Source organism: Pelophylax lessonae, assembly GCF_965119305.1.
Source record: "Pelophylax lessonae genome assembly, chromosome: 8".
NCBI lineage: Eukaryota > Metazoa > Chordata > Amphibia > Anura > Ranidae > Pelophylax > Pelophylax lessonae.
Window position 1 is genome coordinate 192773822 of NC_138775.1, and position 21321 is coordinate 192795142.

General features: G+C 42.6%; 1 protein-coding gene across 3 annotated transcripts in view; it reads right to left on the reverse strand.

Moving 5' to 3' along the window:
* Window positions 1–20721, reverse strand: part of FNBP1L (formin binding protein 1 like) — a 300029-nt gene extending 279308 nt beyond the window's left edge. For all 3 annotated transcript variants that reach the window (XM_082265869.1, XM_082265868.1, XM_082265870.1), the window contains exon 1: window positions 20590–20721. In XM_082265869.1, the coding sequence (XP_082121995.1) occupies window positions 20590–20613 (24 nt within the window). In that variant the 5' untranslated portion in view covers window positions 20614–20721. The remainder of the gene's footprint in view (window positions 1–20589) is intronic.
* Window positions 20722–21321: the final 600 nt, after the last annotated feature.

Sequence of the window (21321 nt, forward strand, 5' to 3'; positions counted from 1 at the left end):
ATGGGCTTTCAAATGTCAAATATCAAGCTGGTTTTAGGAAGGAAGATTACCAAGATAGGTACATTATCTATAGCAGTGATCATTGAATTGTGATCTGCCTGACTTCCTACTCATATCTTTATTGTGTGTTTTATGTGTGGTTCAAGACAAATTCCTCTTCTTTCAACGTGGCCCAGGAATGTAAAAAAAAGTTGGACACACCTGAAGTAGAGGAATTAGGTTTTTTGCTCCCTGTCACTGCTTGGCAGCCCTTGTAAAAAATGTAGAACAGGTTACATTAGAGGAGCCACCCTCAGAACCTGTCATGCCCCTATGACAGTGATGGCAAACCTTGGCACCCCAGATGTTTTGGAACTACATTTCCCATGATGCTCCTGCACTCTGCAGTGTAGTTAAGAATTATGGGAAATGTAGTTCCAAAACATCTGGGGTGCCAAGGTTTGCCCTATGACATTTAAAAGTTGTGGATCTTCAAACTTCTAAACAAAATACCCTAATGTTTATGGGACCCTGGGGGGTCTAGTGTGGGTATCTTCCCATACTAGACCCCCAGTTTACTATTGTTAATCTAAAGCTAAGACCTAGGTGTGAGAGAACATTATAAATAATTGTATTATTTAAATCAAGATGTTCCCTGTGACTTCTATTTGAGTGTATTTATAGATTTACAAATAGACTTAGTTACAAGTTTCATAAATCCATTTATAAATTAAAAAAAAAAAAAAAAAAAAAACACAATTATTGAAGATCCTTTCACATCGGGTTTCCCTGTATCCAATTTGTATGACAGAAGAGTGTGCCCGGCTCTCAATGAAGTCGGTTCACACATCTCGGTGGCTGCTGCGAAGCGGATTGCACAGGGGTACTATGCATCTTTTGCTTCGTTTCAGATCCAAATTTGGGCCTAATTCGTCCATTAAAACAGAGAACAGGGGCACACCGGGCCCCCTACTGTGAGCCCCATCTGTGTTAAAGAGGAAGTAAACTCTCCCCCACAAATGTTCCTTATTTAAATCATTAGAAAACCCTGTATAAGTGGCTGTGTGCAGAGGTCTCCTACCCTGCTTGGTTTTCTTGTAATCTGTCCAGGTAATTTTAGTGAAGTCAGTGGCGCATGCGTGCAATTCCCTCAATTCACGGCCCACTCATTGTGCGGTGAATCCATTGATTAATATACAGTAGCTCCATCATCCCCTCTGTGCCGCACTGCACCGAGACCCCACGAGATTTGTGGGACTTGCAGTGTCACGCAGCACGGCACACAGGAGCGGGGACAGGCTGTATCACACAGCGGACTGCCCATGCGCGAGATTACAGCTAGCAAACACAGAAAGGGCGGAAGCAGAGGGCACTGCGGACTCAGAAGGCAATACCTAGCATTGCGCCAGCTTCTTCCGGTAAGCAAGAATTAAAAACTGGAAAATAATTAGGAAACATCTGAACGAGGTTATTACCAATGCAGAATAAGTTGGAATGCTTTATTACACTGGCATTATTAAGAAGCAGCATTTGAGAGACAGAGTTTTCTTCCGCTTTAAGTGTGAACCCAGCCTAAAAAATAAATGCACATTTTTTGCAGATAAAAAAAAGAAAATGTGCATTTATTATTTTTTGTAGTAGGCGCCAGTTAAGCATTGCACTAGCCATCAGCAGATGGCTGATACCATGCAGGTCTCTTGCACACAGTCAGTGTATTTGCTTGCCCGTATATATCCCATACAGGTAAGTCGATACTCGCTGAAAGGAAGACTCAATGAACTACCACAGCACCCCGTGATAGTTCATTGAGAACTACAGGCCGACAGCTGCCAAGCATGTCAGGGCTTGTAGTTCATTCAGACACAGAGCTGTGTGTCTGAATGATGCTGCTGTGTGGCATGGCTGCGTTCTTTTCAAACAGTGACAGCTAGTACAGGGTACTTCTCCCCGCACTGTTGCCACAGGGAGGATGGGGGGGGGGGGGAGTCAGCAGGTGGCGGCTACATTGGGAGAGCATGTTACACCCTAAAATCGGGCAGAACATGTTAACAGGTTTCCAAATGTTTGAACTTATCCTTTAAAACGCAATTGCTATTCAAATGAATGTGCTGTCTAAAAGCACTGCAGTGGAACAATAATGCACCATTTTTTCCATCACAGTGCAAGAACATTAGGAAGGTACACTGGGATACCATTCAAAATTAATAAAAATCAACACCAACTCATGTAACAGGTGTGAACACACACATCACTGTTGTAAATGGGCCCTTGCTGTTTTAAAGATTTTGAAATGCCGACCAACAATTATGAAATCTGCAAGTCACGCTGAGCATTTAGACAAAACATGTTACATTCATTTTTAAACTTGCATCATTGCAGCAGTGGAGTGTCTACAAATCTTTTGGAAGATCATATCATGTATGACCAGTTTTAAAGTGTATGTAAATAACAATGGACTTATCTTGCTCGATTCCAATTGTCCTGGTAATTAAACCAGAAATAGTTTTGTTATATCGGGTTTAAGAAAAAAAAAAAAAAAAAAAAAAAAAAAAAAGAAGAACACAACCACCACACACCCTGTTAATCTTGCTAGAAATCTTGGGCTAATTCCCTGTGTTCTCTACCTGTGCTGCACTGTTAGCACTCATTGATGCGGGCGCAGAGGCCCATATCGCATGTGTTTTGACTGCTTTTACTGTGCCTGGGAGTGTCAAATGTTCTGTGCGGCCACTACCAGCAGCCAAATCAATGACAGAATCTGCTGTATGACTCTCCCTGTAAAGCATACACACAGAGATGCATGTCCCTGGATATTTTGTGTATTCAATCATTTTTTTTTGTTTATGGGATTTTTTTGGAAGGGGGATACAGCACCAAGCACTGCATGCCCATCCCCTCCTGCTCTCTCTACCATTCATCTTGCTTGTATTAAAACTCTCTGTTCTGTGAATGGACAGAGGAGATTCTGTAATTTGGCTACTCACCCTCCATTCACAGAACACAATACATTGTGGAAACGTAATACAAGTATTACGAATGGCAGATAGGGCAGAAGAGATACACTAATCTTCAGTTTTTAAAGGAACTCCAGACAAAGACAGACCATTGTTTAATCTGACTATTATGAACTCACTTGCTGAGAGGTCTCGGACAGGATCCTGTTATGTACCCCAACAACCAAGGCTACAAGTCTGGCTCTAAATACTGCTGGAGCAGGTAATAAAAATGCTAGCAAGGAACACTCTGCTATGCTATCAGATGACAAGCGCCGAGGTCCTGTCACATCACACGCATGGTACACTCCCACCAAAGCTATCTCAACATTAAACAGCTAAATTGTAGTCAACCCAGCCAATAAATTAGAGTCAAATCTAGAAACTGACTTTAAACCTCAAACTATTTTACACTTCATTAGATCAAAGTTACAACTGCACACCAAGGCTTCTTTCTTTAATCTAATCTCCATAGCAACCACTACAAGAAGGAAAAATTACCCATTCACCCCATTCTCCAGTTTCAGCACAATGCTTGGTGTAAAATGTCATGCAGGCGGCTGAAGGACATTTTAGGGCTAGGTACAGTTCCTTGAAAGCCACAGCTGCAAGTATTTTTGGATATGTCTCTACCAGCTTTGCACATGTAGAGAGTGGCATTTTTGCCCACTCTTTGTAAAATAGCTTAAGCGCTTTCAGATTGGATGGCGAACGTCTAGAACAGCAATTTTCAAGTCTTGCCACAGATTCCCAATTGGATTTAGGTCTGGACTTTGACTGGGCCATTCTAACACATGAATATGTTTGGATCTAAACCATTCCATTGTAGCTCTGGCTCTATGTTTAGTGTCGTGGTCCTGCTTAAAGGTCAACCTCTGTCCCAGTCTCAAGTCTTTTGCAGACTCACAGGTTTTCTTCTAAGATTGCCCTGTATTTGGCTCCATCTATCTTCCTATCAACTCTGACCAGCTTCCCTGTCCCTGCTGAAGAAAAGCATCCCCACAACATGATGCTGCCACCACCATGTTCCACAGTGGGGATGGTGTGTTTAGGGTGATGGGCAGTGTTCGTTTTCCACCACACTGTTTTGATTTTAGGCAAGCGCACCTTTTTCCATGTTTGCTGTACCCCCCACATGGCTTCTCACAAACTGCATACAGGACTTCTTATGGCTTTCCTCTTCCATATGGCTTTCTTCTTGCCACTCTTCCATAAAGGCCAGATTTGTGGAGGGTACGACTAATAGTTGTCCTGTGGACAGACTCTCCCACCTGAGCTGTGGATCTCTGCAGCTCCTCCAGAATATCCATGGGCCTCTTGGCTGCTTCTCTGATTAATGCTCTCCTTGCCCAGCCTGTCAGTTTAGGTAAAAACAAAAAAAAAAAAAAGGGGGCGCACCGACCTAGCGCATTATCCTCAATAAGGCTTTATTTGTACAACATATAAAAAATGGCTACTCACAAAGGTAGAAAATAGTCATATCAAGCTCAGTCGCTCCAGTGTCAGGAGTAGTTCATGTGTTAGTCCATATTCGTGTTAAGACGGCTGATGCGTTTCGAGGCTCAGCCTCTTCCTCAGAGCCACTGTGTCATGACCAACTCATAAGTTTAAATAACAATGCATTGCTCAAACCTCCTCCCTCAGATCTCGGGAGTCCCTCCCTCTAGGGGTGTGGCAGTGATAATACACCCTTCCCTCTTGTACCACTGCCATTTGACCCCCAACAGGGTTGGTTAATGGAACCCATGTGATAAATGCACCACAGTTACATGCTCAAAATAACATAACACAGTTACACATACAATCGAATAATTGAATAAAATTCATCAAAATGCAGCTACACTAGTTAGCATCCATATATAATAACATAATATGCACAATCACAATGTGGATGAAAACTGGTATTAAATGTGATTAAAGAAGGTAACATTGGTATGTTACTGAATATATGTATACACCCCCTGTACCTCCACTGGTGTTTGTGGCTGGACAGATGGGGATCTGAGAGGACCAATTTCATCTACTGGGATCTATTCAGTTTAGGTGGATGGCCATGTCTTGGTAGATTTGCAGTTGTGTCATACTCTTTCCATTTTTGGATGATTGCTTGCACAATGCTCTGAGATGTTCAAAGCTTTTTTTAAAAACCTAACCCTACTTTAAACTTCTCCACAACTTTATCCCTGACCTGTCTGGTGTGTTCCATGGCTTCATGATGCTGTTTATTCACTAAGGTTCTCTAACAAATCTGAGAGATTCACAGAACAGCTGCATTTATACTGAGATTAAATTACACACAGGTGGACTCTATTTGCCAATTAGGTGACTTCTGAAGGCAATTGGTTCCACTAGATTTTAGTTAGGGGTATCAGTGTAAAGGGGGCTGAATACAAATGCATGCCATACTTTTCAGATCTTTTTTTTTTTTACAAATAATGTTGAACCATTTATCATTTTCCTTCCACTTCACAATTATGTGCCACTTTGTGTTGGTCTATCACATAAAATCCCAACAAAACACGTTTTTGGTTCTAACATGACCAAATGTGGAAAACTTCAAGGGGTGAATGAATACATTTTTGGCACTGTAATTACAGATGGGGCATTGATGCAGTTAATGCATGAGTTAGAATGCATACATTTATAGATTTTATTATACATACACACACAAAAAAACAAAAAAAAAAAACAAACACACACACAAACAAATGAGCGAACAGAAAAAAAAATAAAAATCTAAATCAAATCAATATTGGCCTGGTGAAGCATGGTGGAGCTTCGTTGCAGGTTTAGGGCTGCTTTTCCTCAAATGGATTTGGTCAGGATTAATGGTGTCCTGAGAAATACAGGCAGATACTTATCCATCGTGCCATACCATCAGTGAGGAGTGCATTTGGCCCCAAATTATTTCTGCAGTACAACAATGACAAAAACATACAGCCAATGGCATTAAGAACCATCTTCGGCATTAAGAACAAGGAGTCCTGAAAGTGATGGCTTGGCCACCACAGAGCCCTGATCTCATAAGAATGTCTGGGATTTAATAGAGAGACAAAGATTTGAGGCAGCCTACATCCTCAGAACGTAGGAACAACCTACCTGCCAAGTCCCTTCAAAAACTGTGCAAGTGTACCTAGAAGTACTGATGCTGGTTTGAAGGCACAGGGTGGTCACACCAAATATTAATTTAAGTTTCCCTTCTGTATGTACTTTCCCCATTTTGTTAACGGATAAAAAATAAACCATTAACACTTCCATTTTTGAAAGCACAGCGTGTGTGCACACATACACACACGCGCATACATTTTGTGGGGTTCAGCTTCTTTCGTGCTCACAGTGAGGTAATCCAAGTGTCAAGTGTGTTTTAGGCCCCTTTCACACTTGTGGGACTTGTCCTGCGATTTGGGACCGCAAAGTCACATGACAAGTCGTACTCCATGATTTCCAATGAGTACCGTTCATATATGTGCGACTTCCAAGTCGCAACGACTTCAAAGAAGTTCCTGCATTACTATGGTCTGACTTTGATGGTTTTGGAGGTCCTTAGGCCTCAAGATTACACAGGCACTGCTTCAAGTCCAGGCTAAATTGCGGCAAAAATCGCACAACTTTTAGGTCACACAAGTGTGAAAGGGGTCCAAGGGCTTCCTGCCCATGTTTATTGGTCAGCATTGCAACAAAATAGGACTCAAAACCAAGAGGTTATTAGTCACAGTCCAAAAAATTCAAAAGAAACCGTATTAAGATTTCTGGTTAGTAATGAGTACTAAATGAGTCTGCTTCAGACAAGTTTCATCACCGCCTGCTTGCACCTAATCCAAACTGACTAACCCAGGGAAAAATGAATTACCCCAGGTTGGGGGGGGGGGGGGGGTGGGAACATGGTGTGGCCAGTGCTTAACCCCCTGCATACCAATAAATGCACATATGTGCAGTGCAATTTTCATGCATTTACAAAACGCCAAGTGTGAATGTGTTTTGGGGCACTACTAAAAGCCAGGAAAACTCTAGAGTCATAAACGGATAGTATCTAGCATATACTGCCTCGTCAGGTTACAAAAAGGCTCAGGATGTGATTTTTGCAGATGTAGCATTAAAAAGCATAAATGCACACAATTCAGCCCATGAAAATATCTGATTTCATGAATGGTTAGTGGCTGAGCAGGATTAGTATATGACTGACCTGCAAAACAGATTGTCAAACAAACTGAATACAAGTGAGTCTGCAAAACAAAATGTGTTATAACCATACCTTTTAACACAGGAAAGCTTCAAGAATGATTTATGTGGCAGGAAACAGCGGCGGTAGGAAGTGTACAAATATTAAAACCAAGGTTGAATTAGGGGAAATGCAGGTAAACTTCTGGCTAAATCTTTAAATGTGAAATTATAAATAAAATTTCTATCCCAAATTTTCTGTGCCCGGTGTCTTTTGCTAGCCAAACACGGCTCAAATGTCAGCCAATTCAGCAGGAATCATCTGAAACTTGAATCATGGGGGACCTGGCAGCACCATCTGGCTTGCCAAATTTCAATCTGAAAATCAAAGTGGGATGGAAAATCGAATCCAATCAGATGCAGTCACTATTCAGGTATTCCGACAGCCACAAGAGCAGCAGCTGTAAAAATACAACAGAGGAAGATTTTTTGGAAATGTATTACTTAACCACTTGCCGACCGCCAAGAGTACATATACTGCAGCAGGTCGGCTCTATTGCGCGAAACGACATACCTGTACAGGGGCACGCAGTGATTGGCCAGAGGAGGAGCCAATCAGGATGTCAGCTGGCCACCCGCAGTCGCTTCCCGGAGAGCCAGAACCGCGGTCTGCCTATATAAACAAGCCAGACTGCCGTTCTGTCACAGATGAACACAAAGATCCTGTGTTCCTGCTATTTAGGAACACTGATCTCTATGTTCATCTAGTAAGTCTATCCCCCACACAGTTAGAAAGTATCCCCAGGGACACACTTAGCCCTCTGATCGTCCCTGGTGTTAACCCCTTCCCTTCCAGTGTTAGTTCAGTAACCGTGCATATTTTAAGCACCGATTACTGTAGTAATGTCACTGGTCCCCCCCAAACGTGTCAGAAAATCTATCCCCTAGTTTGTAGACACGATAAGTTTTGTGCAAACCAAATCAATGTACACTTATTGGGCATTTTTTTTTTAATAAAAAATATGTAGTAATCAAAATATGTAGCAGAATACATATTGGCCTAAAATGATTAAATTATTTTTTTTTTTTTTTTTTTTTTTTTTTTTTAAATTGGCTCCGTTTTATAGCAGAAAGTAAAAAAAAAAAATTATTTTTTTACCAGAATTATCGCTTTTTTTTGTTATAGTGCAAAAAATAAAAACCACAGGGGTGACCAAATACCACCAAAAGAAAGCTATTTGTGGGGGAAAAAAAAAAAAAAAAAAAAGACATCAATTTTATTTGGGTACAGCGTCACACAACCGCGCAATTGTAAGTTACTTAAAGTAAATGTAGTACCGCTTTATAAAAAATGGCCTGGTCATCAAGGAAAGGGGGGGATAAAACCTTTCCAGTCCAGAAGTGGTTAAAGCTGAAAGCAAAACTCCTGTTCCAGAGCTCCAACTATAATCAATAAGCAGCTTTACTTTTCGGCATAGAATAAGCAAGGAGTTTGCTACCGATGACCAGTGTGCTAAGAGAACCTGCCTTCCCATACCAAACTACTAGCCCCCAGGGCTAATCAATAAAGATGAATTGGTTTCCAAGTGTCACAAAGCCATGTACTAACACAGGGGGTCACCACATTGTTGATAGCTAACCATGCAACTTGCACAACATGATCATGTGAAGCTCAGCTGGTGTGGTCGATAGAGACATCCAGGAGGAAAGGGGGATGTTTGGCAATATAAAAATAATAACCATAGAAAATCAAGTTACTTGATGCTGCCATTATAAATGAAGTCAGCCCTGTGAATAAGGTGACTGTTCTTTTACTCATTTGTGTCAGTTCAGCCAGCGGTGCGATACATACATCTAGAAACTATTCAGTACGTATTGTCCATTGTAGGAGTACTTAATCCACTGCTCTCCACACTTTAGCTGCATAGCATGAGCTCTCATCCCAAAATGATACTGGCATTTCTTAGGAACATCCAAATGCACAGTGTGTGCGCTCAGCTTTGGAACGATGTGTTTCCATGGCAACTAAAAAGTACCAAGCCTGTCCTTCGCATCAACGAAGGTTGAAAGTTGAAATATTTGTCACTGCTAGAATCCAGCTAAATACATCTGTATTCTTCAACCTTACCGTTCACATCATGTGCGACAGTTTACACAACAATACTATGGAATGCAAAACAAGAGTGCCGTTATTTAAAAGCTATCAAACAATTATTTAGAAACAAAAGGGAACTCCAAAAAATACAAAAGAACATCCATGCACACCACAAATCTGCCTTCTGATTCACTTCACAAATATTCAGTGATCTCAGGCTGTAATCCACTACATCCTGTGCTGATGTAGAGTACGACTCAAATTACATCCAGGGGGTTCTAGACTAGTAACCGGGTCATACAAGTCAGGCTCCATCCTTGAGTTACTGCCAGCCCTGAGAGGCAGAGAAATGCTTGGCTTTACATTTGGGGGGCTTTACAATGCGAATCAAACTAAACAAAGGGACATGTGTAAGGTGGCCAGATGTTTATAAAATATACATGGCCTTCTATCGCTTCAGTTCTACTATAGATGCCTGCAGATCAAAAATATGATGGTTTGTATAGAACATTAGAGCTAGATAAAATAAGAAACCCTAATTTTAACTTCTTCCAGTCTGGGCCTTTTCTGGCACTTTGTTCACATGTAAAAAACTTTTTTTTTTTTGCTACAGAATTTCTTTAAACCCTCAAACAGTGATTGTTTTAAAAAAGCAGAGTCCCTAGAGAATAAAGGAGTGGCTTTTGCAGTTTTTTTACGTCACATGGTAATTTCGCAGCGATTTTTTCAAAAACGCAATTTAAGAAAAAGAACCCTTTTTTTTTTAATTTTAATGCAACACCACACATACCCAATTTTTTTGTAAAACATAAAATGACGAAGTTACACCGAATAGATAAACATGTCACGCTTAAAAACTGCGCATTCCCATGCAATCCTGACAAACGACGTAAATTTTACTATCTATAGGCGACGCTTTAAAAACCTTTACAGGTTACCACTTTAGATCTACAGAGGAAGTCTGGTGCTAGAATTAGTGCCCATAATCTGACGTTCACATCGATACCTCACGTGTGGGATGATCGCAGTTTGCGTGCTTGCTGGACCAAAGCACACAATCTCCTTTGCACACAAGCATGGGAGGACGGGAGCACTATTTTTTTTTTATAAGTTTTACACTGCTGCTTAACACAGTTCTGTAGATAACTGTCCCAGCCTCCAGGGTGCTTCTTGTCAGGCTGGCGTCACAGCTGAGCACATGTGCAGCACCATGGAAACTGCATTCTAAACCTAGGCAAAGTTGGCGACTTGTTCAGATGTGAAAGCATAGCAGGGCTTAGCTCCACTTTAAAGCTGGTCATAGATGTTCAAATCTTAGCTGGTTCAGCAGGAACTAGCGGAAATTTGAACCATGTATGGGCAGGCTAATTATACCGAACAACTTGGGTACAACCAGCCTGTCTGATTTTACATGCAATTATTGCCAGAGGCCGTTATATACTCTTGTGTATATCATCTGCTTAAAAGTGATTGCAAAGTTTATTTTTTTTTTTTTAAAACGGTTATACTTGCCTGCCAAATGAAGTGGTTTTGCACAGAGCAGCCTGGATCCTCCTCTTCTCGGGTCCCTCTTTGCTGCTCCTGGCCTTCCCTTCCTGCCGAGTGCCCCCACAGCAAGCAGCTTGCCATGAGGGCACCAGAGCCAAGCTGCAGCTCTGTGTGTCCATTCAGACATGGAGCTGTCGTTAGGGCCCGTCCCCTCTCTCCTGAATGGCTGACTTTGACAGCTGCGGGAGACAATGGCACTGCTGCTGTGTCTCAGCCAATCAGGAGGGAGAGTCCCGGGCAGCCAATGGACATCGCTAGACAGAGATGGGGCTCAGGCAAGTATTAGTGGGTGCCGGGGATGCTGCGATACACAGAAGGCTTTTTATCTTAATGCATAGAAAGCATTATTAAAAAATAAAAAACCTGCCTTTACAATTCCTTTAACTGTCATGTAAATAAATTAATCTGAAAAGGTAAAGTGACGCCCAAGAATCGAGTAACCTGGAGTGTCAGAGGGCCAGAACACACATGTAAACTGTTATACTCTACAAAGGCTTTGTAATTCTGTCCAGCCAGTCTTGTGATGCAAGGATCCTCACATAGATTAGGCAGACCACGGACCTACATTTTTAACCTCTGCTCTTAATTCAAACACACATGGATATTAATAGGATGCACTGGAATTCTAATTCAGAACAAATGACACAGCAGTGCACACACATGAAATTATACAATGCAATAGTATGAATGTGTCCTAGATCACAGGTGTAAACAAAATTTACAGATATTTTGGCAAATTAGCATGGGCATGCAAAAGTAATGTATTTACTGGTTGAGCTAGAACCCCGTTCCAAATCTTTTGCACAAGCGATACTTTAACTTGTCTACCACTATCTCTGACATAGGTCAAACTGTCCATAGACAGATTTCTAGACAATATTTTATAAAAAATAAAAATCGCCCTACATAAAAGTTTTACATGCATATCTGCCGTTTTCAGCTTTATATATTCTTTAGAAAATGCACATCATGTTGGAGATTTTCTCTTCCTGATCAGCATTGGGAGTGAATTCTTGGCATACAGCCAAGACAGCTGATTGGAGGAAAGGCGCACAACCCCCCCCCCCCCCAACCCCCTCAGTATAGGCAGAGATTTGCAGAGCTGTGCTGTGACAAGACAAGCTCACTGCTAATCCATTTATAGCAACCTTCCACAACACAAATTTCAGCCTGGTTTATCTTGGTTGACAGATTACTTGCTCTGTTATCAGGATAACTTCTGACATGAAAACAGCAGAATGACACAGGACTTAGTGCTTTGGAGAGAGATAAGAAAACACTATAGATATGTGCTTAAGTCAAATATCATGAATCAGGTTTATATCCACCCTAAGGGACATCATGAGATGTCACATTATAGTCTATGTCCTGTTCACCCAAAATATTATATGCATGGGGTAGGATGGCCGATGATGGTCAGATCCTTTCCCTTTAAATATCCAAAGTACATGTATCATCTTATACACAATTTATTCAATATCAGCAGCGATATGGGAAACATGGGAAATGGTGCACACATGCTCCAGGTGAAAATCTGCATAATGAATCCATCCAGCGTGATGTGGAGGTCCTTTCTGAAGCAACTACACGTGCTGACATCTAAACAGTACTGTTATAGTTCCCAAGTAAGGAACATATCTTGAAGAAGCTATTTAGCCACAAAGCTGACCAATAAGATCACAAGATTTTCTAGTGGCCAAAAAAATACTCTCTCTCTCTCAACCTGTCAGATACTGGAATTGTCATTTTGCCACCAGGTAATAAAACTTTTCACCTAGGTCATTCATAAGGCATGGGTTGAACTATTCTTCTAAAAAACAAACGTCTAGAACTGTTTTTTTCCAATGACTGCTGCTCATTGACTGCTAATTCTACAAAGGAAATAGTTCAAACTACCGGTAGATACTTTTACCAAGTTGTACTTCGGGTTAGAAGAGACACACAAAAGAAAGAACAAAGTCCAGAAAGCTCTATAAACTTGTAAGAAATTGGCCCTCTCCTGATGCCAGGAAACAAATAATCACTGTCACACCAAGCTGATTAAAATGAAATGTGATTCTAAACTCCAAAGGTTTTTACCTTAATGTATTCTCTGTATTAAGGTGGAAAAAAAACTTTCCAAAACCACCCCCTAAACACACAGACTCCAGCTGCTGTCAGTGAAATTCTGTGAGGAGGGAATAAGGGGGTGTGGCTGAGAATTTCTGTGTGTGGCTATGACTGCACACTGCCCAGCTCAGGAGCGTGCTTGTACAGGTGCCCCCCTCAGCAGCCAGCATGCTGAGGGGGCACTTAGAAGTAGAAGGAACCGTAGTAGAAGTAGAGGGTGAGGGACTTCAGAAAAATATAAACATCTTCACATTCCCATTAATATCACTAAGAGTCACATGCAATTACAAACCGGAGATAATTACAGGAAATTAGAGGAAAAAAACAAAAAAACAAACAGGTTTTTAGAGGATTTAGATTGGAGGAGAGGTCAGACTTAGGGATTGCTTGAACTAGGTAAATTATACTGTACTATGCTTGACTAAAGTGATTGCTCTGTACCGTACAGCATACCATGCCCTGGCCTGCATGAAAAGGTGGTTGGAGGCAAAGTATTTGGACTCAGGCATGGTGCAGTTCTGTGTGAGCACTAACTGAACACTCATGGAACACTGAGTACTCACAGAGCACAGAAGCAGGGATCACAGTGGTTGGCTGGCAGTGATGACGCAGGTGTGCTCGGGACTGGTATAATGTGTGTAGAGGACACCAGGACTGCAAGGCAATCATGCCAAATATGAAAATGCTTTAAAATAGCACACTAAGATAATGCACCGTTGAACGCTTATAGTTTTGACAGCAGTTCTACTGGTCACCTGTAGAATATGGTGGCACACACTGCTAGAAATACTAGCTGCCTGGCTGTCATTCTGACTTTTTTGCATAACCGCGTTAAAAGGAAAAAGTAGGGCCTTTTTCTGGCCCTACTTCTGCAGGTCACAGGAATGAACTTAGTGTTGCACTTCTGTGACCCGTATTCAGCTGACAGCAGGATAAAAAGTTTGCTGTCAACTGACATCACTCAGCCGGTCCGGGCTCTGAACAGTTTCCAACTTTAATACCGATATCCACCCAGATGCATGAGAAGCAGCTGGCTTAGCCTCTCAGCGTGCTGCCGAGAGCCTGAGCAAGCCACTCCCACCCCTTCCACAGCCCAGCACTCCAGTGAGAGCTGGAAGGGCAGAGCACAAAGCCAGTGACTGACAGTGGCCGCTCTCTGCTCAATGAAGGACCGAGAACTGAATGATCAGCAGTCTTTGATCCTCAGTTCGCAGTCTTAGAGGAGACATATGCAGCATCAGATTGATGATGCATCCTCCCAGATGAGTATGATTGATTGTTTTTTGTAATTCCTGCACGTTTCCTAAATTACTGACCCCAAGGTAAAGACTACTCTGTCTTTTCTAAGGCTGTATATGCATAATAGTTCTGGGTCATTAAGGAAAATGAGTTAGTATAATAGCCAGGTAATTGGCTTTTTCGGGAGATCTACAACAGCATCCCCTATAATTTGGTCATGATTTTAAAATGTTTGTACTGTGACCGGTTTTATAGATACCTACAGCTGAAATAAACATTTTTGTTCTGGTTTTGGATTTTTGATAGCCTTATAAACAGTGTTAAAGTGTAATCTGACACACTATAGAATGGAATATATAATCACGATTTAAGACATCTGACACACAGCTTTGTTATCCTTCACAAAACTTGTCATTGTACAGTAATATATGACAACGCCTTTTTAACAGATCAGAAACAGAATCATCACATAGACTTTAAACAAAAGCAGACGGTGCGTATCCTGAAAAGACACTATCCAGCATTCTGGCCACAAGATGTTCTATCTGTAAATAATAAAAATCCCACACTGAACGAGAACAGAATCATGTACCCCACATGGATCCAAACTACAAAACATTCATTAGGATTGGGGTGGCACCAGTGGGTGGTCTAAAAATGATAACTGAGCAAAATCAGAAATCACAACGTTCACTAGAATAAACAAATCTTCTGCCATCAGCCTATTCTGGGCCCACAATCCTGCAAGGGAAGTCTGCTGTGGCTTACAGACCATCTATTAACCCCTTTGATACGTGAAACACCCCCCATTAGGTGTGTGTTACAGCTTTCCCAGAGGCAGCTTCTATGATTTGCCCACTGCTTCAATCTACAGGTTTATCCTTTCTATAATCTTTTGGACATATAAATAAATCTGGTACATTTGGATGTTTGTCTTTCAAAATTGTGCGAATAACAAAAAATAAAAATGAAAGACAAACCTTTTGTTTCTTAGAATAGTGTTGGGGAGAAGGCTTAGATAGATATCCTTTTCATTGCTTCCTGTGCCAGGAGAACAAAATAGCTCCACAGGAGGGTTTGCCCCCCTATCAAAATTAACTGTGTCGATTGGGGGGGGGGGGGGGGGGCGACATACTCTATGGCCAGCCCTACAAATGTCTCCCAATCAACTGAATCAGTCAATAATCTTCTATGGGCATGTATGGTAATTAACCCTAGACCAACCCACCTTGTCTTCACAGCCAAAAGGTGCACACAGGTCTATGTTCATAGTGGACACCAACAGCACTTGCCTAATAGGAAAAGGCTCCACACATTTCAGACAATACGCCTAAGCTGCTGTTTGCAAGAGTCTAACACTTAACATTCAGGTTTACCCATATGACCATATTGTCTCAAAGTACTTCTCACTGTGGTCTGTCCATCACTTGTCTATAGCCGTCCTCCATAATTACTGCTCTACAAGCAAAAAACTGTATTTATATGATCCAAAACATCCACACTTATGTGATGGGGGTCTTACAAGCAGGCATATTTGGGTCCTCTAAAAGGTCAAGTTCAACAAAACAGGCACACTGTAAAATTAGGCGTGCTTTAATCACACATGCAAGCAATTGAGAGAAAAGCTAGGGATGAACTGTAAAAAGTAAATCCTTTGGCACTTCAGTTGATTTCCAGATTACAAGGCCTAAAACAGCCTCTCTCAAATGAGGGTTCCATGGAATCTTAGAGTTACTCCAGAGGTTGCTACGGGTTCCTTGAATAATAAACTACTTCTGCCTCTGAGATATGTAATCCCTAACAATGATCTTTTTAGCCACCTGTAAGAGGGGATTATTACCAATGACCAAAAAATACAAGGAACATTCTGCCCAGTGATCACTACACCAATGTACCCTGCGCTGTAGATAAAGTAATTATTAACAAGTGTTCCCAGAGAGTGTAAAGTTATTTCAAGGTTTCCTCTGTGTTAAAAAGTTGCGAAACTCTGATCCAAAGCATCTTTGATGTGTTGGCCTCTAAAACATTCTTCGTTCTCTTTCACTGAAGACTCCATCAGCGTTATTGCTCCAGTGCTTCGCTGCCATGACTTTCAAGCTATGCAAGCCAGAACCAGGGAGCCATAAGACCTACTGTTTACAGATGACAGCTAACAGATTCTCTCATCTCTACTTGTAACCTTGGCTGGGTCAGATAAGAGAGAACAAATTAATTCTGACAACATCCAAGAAGAAAATAATTTACAATCCAGAATCGAAATGTCTGACTGGCGCAGCTCTACCGTGATACAAGAGATGGGTTCCACTTTAGCACAGAGAAGTTATAAAAATGTGACTGTCAAAAGAAAAAAAAAAAAATCTGATTTCTTTGGTTTAGTTGTTCCCTAAAGCCCGACCACTAAAAAACATTTATGGTTAGCTTTAGCGTTGACTTGGCTCAGGAGGCGATGCCAGATATGGTTTTCTTCCAGCAAGTTCACAGCTGCTAGGCTGCCGGGCAAGAGGACCAACTCCAAATCAGGCTCTTTGTAGGACTTGATCAGTGTTTTCCAGTAATGTCCATAAGGCAGCATTCAGCTCATTAGAGAATTTAATTGTACAATTGGGTAAAAGTGGAAATCAGTGGAATGTACAATAATATCCAATACAGCTTTCACAGCCAGTTTGTGCCTTCATAACTTTAAAATCGTACCGGAGCCAAAAAATTTTACAATAAAGATCCACTATTATTCAATGAACAGACACGTCTTGGATTCATTTCCTTTTTTTGTACAAGCATCCCAAGCTCCTCACCACGTGTGTTCACTCTGACCGTATCCTTGCTTATAGGCTGCATAGCCTGACGTCTTTGGAGAATCTATGGCTCAGGGAGCACTTTGGATTTTTTACCAGAAGTTACATTAATAAAAAAAATAAAAAAAAGATGGTCTTTAAGAAACGTATGTAGCATTGGGTAATGATTTCTACATCTGTGAGTGCCCTCAGAGGATGGATGTACCTGCCAACTGTTTCTAGTAGCTGAGCTGAGTTTTTCTGGCCATGAGACCGCTGTACCCCATAATGAGTGGCGCTCTCCAGGTCTGCTTGGCATAATGCCATTACCATGTGAGTGCATGTGTATGTTTACACTGGTTAAAGTGGAACTTTACTCTCCCAATCAACATTGATTATTTTTAATCCTCATGCTGCTAGCATTCGTAAACAGATGGAAAAGTATATCCTATTTACTGGATTTTATTTATTTTTTCCCCATTTCTTCAGTTACTTCCTGGTTTCTTGCCTAAGCAAATGAGGTCATACATCCCAGGAGTCTCCAGAAAGGGAGGAGGGTTTTTTCAGCTCAAGTATTCCTGCCTGATGCTTGAGCTAAGGACAGGGCAATTCCAGGAAGAAAATTCTACACAAATCATTTGCCCTTACTCAAGATCAGGGGTGGGGAACCTTTGGCTCGCGAGCCAGACGTGGCTCTTTTGATGGCTCCATCTGGCTCGCCATGAGTATAAGATTATTAGCCCAGAGTCAAGTGCATGCCTGCGCGCTGCGGCCACACTGGTTGCTATTATGCCGCTTGGCGTCTAGCAACCAGTGATGTCACAGGACGTCAGCGTCGTCACGTGACAGTGGGAGAGCAAGGGCAATGGTCATATTCCTCCTTCGCTACTAAATTTATTCCACCCACCACCTCCCTCTTCACCAGGCGGTAGCGCGGGCTCAGCATAGAACCGAGGGAGGTCCTGAAGCGACAGGTCAGTCAGACTCGTCAGTGTAAAATATTTTGTGTTCTGTGGTTCCCCTGTCTCAAGTAATTGCAAATACTCTTTCAGAAAGACACTACCTGCCTGGAGTTTGCATGTTCTCCCTGTGCGGGTTTCCTCCGGGTACTCCGGTTTCCTCCCACACTCCAAAGACATGCTGGGAGGTTAATTGGATCCTGTATAAAATTGGCCCTACTATGTATGTATGATTGTGAGTTAGGGACCTTAGATTGTAAGCTCCTTGAGGGCAGGGACTGATGTGAATGTGTAATGTATATGTAAAGCGCTGCGTAAATTAACAGCGCTATATAAAAATACCTGAAATAATAACTAAGTTGAGACAGGGAAGCACAGAAAAAAAAAATATAGGCTAGCCTGCACCTTTTTTTTTTTTTTATCTTTTATTCACAGTTTACAGAGGCTCCCAATACCCTCACTAAAGAAGTGCTGCAGGCCTGCCGTATATACAGGGGAATTTTTTAATAACATTTCCCCAGACATTGACATTTTGGCACATATGGGTTACACATCCACTTTCTGTTTGCGCTAAAGGTTATTTCTCCTTTACATTGTCGTGCCCTGTAAATCGCACTAGTGTGAACAGGGGAAGTCAACTTTAAAGCGGTTGTAAACCCTATAAAAAAAAAAAACCTGCAAGACAAAGGCATAATGAGCTAGTATGCATCGCATACTAGCCCATTATGTGTAACTTACCTTAAAACGAAGCCCCGACACGGACCCCCGGACATCGCTGCGGGCGCTGCCATGATCCCTCGTCATCCGTCGTCTTCCAGGTTCGGCGGCTCCGGCGCGCTGATTGGCCAGAAGAGGCGGCTCCGGCACGATGATTGGCCGGAGCTGCGATGACGTCACTCCCGCGCATGCACGCGGGAGTGATTTTTCCGGCAAGCTCCCGGCAACTTAATTGAAGGTCCCCCCGGACCTTCAGAGCGCATGCTCGCGCGAGCGGCTGCATGCACTGTAAATATCTCCTAAACCGTGCCGGTTTAGGAGATGATATTTGTACCTACAGGTAAGCCTTATTATAGGCTTACCTGTAGGTAAAAGTGTCAAAAAGCGGGATACTACCGCTTTAATATTTCAGCTCCTTTAACCACTTCAGCCCTGGAAAGTTTTACCCCCTTAATGACCAGGCCATTTTTTGCAATTCATTACTTAAATAAAGGTTCCCGACCCCTGAAATATAGTGTATGGCTCTCACGGAATTACATTTGACAATATGTGGTGTTCGTGGCTCTCTCAGCCAAAAAGGTTCCTGACCCCTGCTCAAGATGGTCACAGCCAGATATGCTAGAGGGGAGTTTTCAAAAAGTGACTTCCTGAGAAAATAAAGCATGGAGACATGGATGGATAGGGAAATACTGAAAATGATTTAAATTAGGTTTTTGGTTTGCTGTGCTCAGATCCACTTTAAACCTCCTGCAGATGTGACTACCCCCTCCCCCCCCCCCCCCCCAGTCACTAGCTGTAGGAAGCGTATGGTGTGCTGTCACCGATAAACTCTCTACTTGGATTCTACAGATAAACTTTCATGCCAAGGATCTTAATATGAACAAGCCTTGCCTCTACAACACCAAATCTTATTACATCACCCTGAGCACAATGGGATGAGATAGACATTTAAATGCCCTTAAACATGACGGAAGCAGCCAGTGTCTCAGGGCCAACAAGCATCAGGAGAAATGCATCACTGACAAGCCCCTGGGAATCCCTGCTATTTGGTACATGGAGGCCCTGGCTCCATAATTTGGTATGGATCCTTTTTTTTTTCCCCCTGGAGGAACATACACAACCTTCTGGCTTCTTTTTCTTTATGACAAGTAGCTCAGTATGGAATTAAACAACATTGGTTGGTTGTCTCCCAATAGCAACAAGGAGAGCGAAACCAGGCACGCTACAAAGTGATTAGACGGTGGATTGGTTTGTTGTGTCACATTGCATTGTCTGCCCGCCTGAGGGTGAAAAGAGAGAAGAATGGGAGGCAATGACGGGACCGGGAGGGGGGGGGGTTGACGGGATCCACACCTCACTGAGTATTCTTCTTATGACAGAGTCTATCATACTGATATAGCAGAAAATAGGACTGTGCAAGAGTGAGTGTCCCTGGCTGAGGACAGGAAGAGGAGATGAAAGAAAGAAAGAAAGGGTGTGATCTGTCTGCTGAACAAAAGCTGCCCTTCACCTGGATGTGTGTGCACACCCCGACACCCATACCACACACACATAGGGACAATGAGACCACACAACTACACCGGGAAAGGGGGGGGCTACACTACATACTGCCAGGAGCACAACACAAGAAAAAGAGGGGGGGGGTCAGTGAGCTCAGAGGTGTGTCACTGCACACATTGTATCCTATATAGAGAGGAAATAAAATGATACACACACACAATACACACACAGACAGGTCTGGAGGGAGAGGAGTAGCAGGCACTCCAGCAGCAGCAGCCTGCACATATGAGGAGAACAATGAGGGGCTCCATTATACTGGTGTGTCCAGGTACACAGCACACCTGGGAGGTCAGTATGACGTCAGCTGAGAGAACACCACAGACCCGACCGGCGGAGTCACCTCCCAGTCCCAGCACTGACTTCATACTACCCCGGACCTACAATTCCCCCTCCCTCCTTCCCAGCAAACAATGGCTTCCCCCCCCCCATTCCCGCTCCCTGTGAGGAGAGGCCACACTCACCCACAGCTCCGTGCCCCAGCTCATGGCGGCGGCGGTGTCCGGGCTAGGAGCGGAGACAGGAGACGGTCACAGGCTGGATATGTTGGAGCTCCTTCTTCCTTGTGTGAGGAGTAGAGGAGGGGGGAGAGAGAGGGAGGGGGGAGCCTGGGATGGGATGGGAGAAGGGGCGGGGACACAGGAGGTGGCAGTACTGAGTTTCGGGCACATGGGAGGAGGAGGAGGAGACGAGGAATGGGGGGGGTGAGGAGCGCCTTGTCTCCTCCACACAACACAATTTCTGCTACTCATGACAATGACACAACTTGGAGCAGATTGCTGTCAGGGAGGTGAACACCAATCTGTTGTAGAATTACCTCAGACAGAATGTCAGCACTTTGCTGGCAGGAACAATTTTGTCATTTCTCACATACATGTAAAATCTCTTCTTTTTTTTTTTGTCTAGAAAATTACTTGGAACCCCTAAACATTGTATATTTTCATAAAGAAGACGTCCTGGAGAATAAAATGGTGGCTGGTGCATTTTTTTATGTTTGTCAAACGCAACGTTTCAGTAAAAATACACACTTGACGAAAATCGGACGAAATATCCTCCGATTTTTCTCTATCTTCTCAGCGTTCATTACCGTTTTTAGTTGACAGTGCATAAATGTTCACGAAATTTCTCGTCCGATTTTTCTTTTTTTTTGGCACATTTGTTGTCAGCAACTTCAGATCATGCGCGGTCTTTCGTAT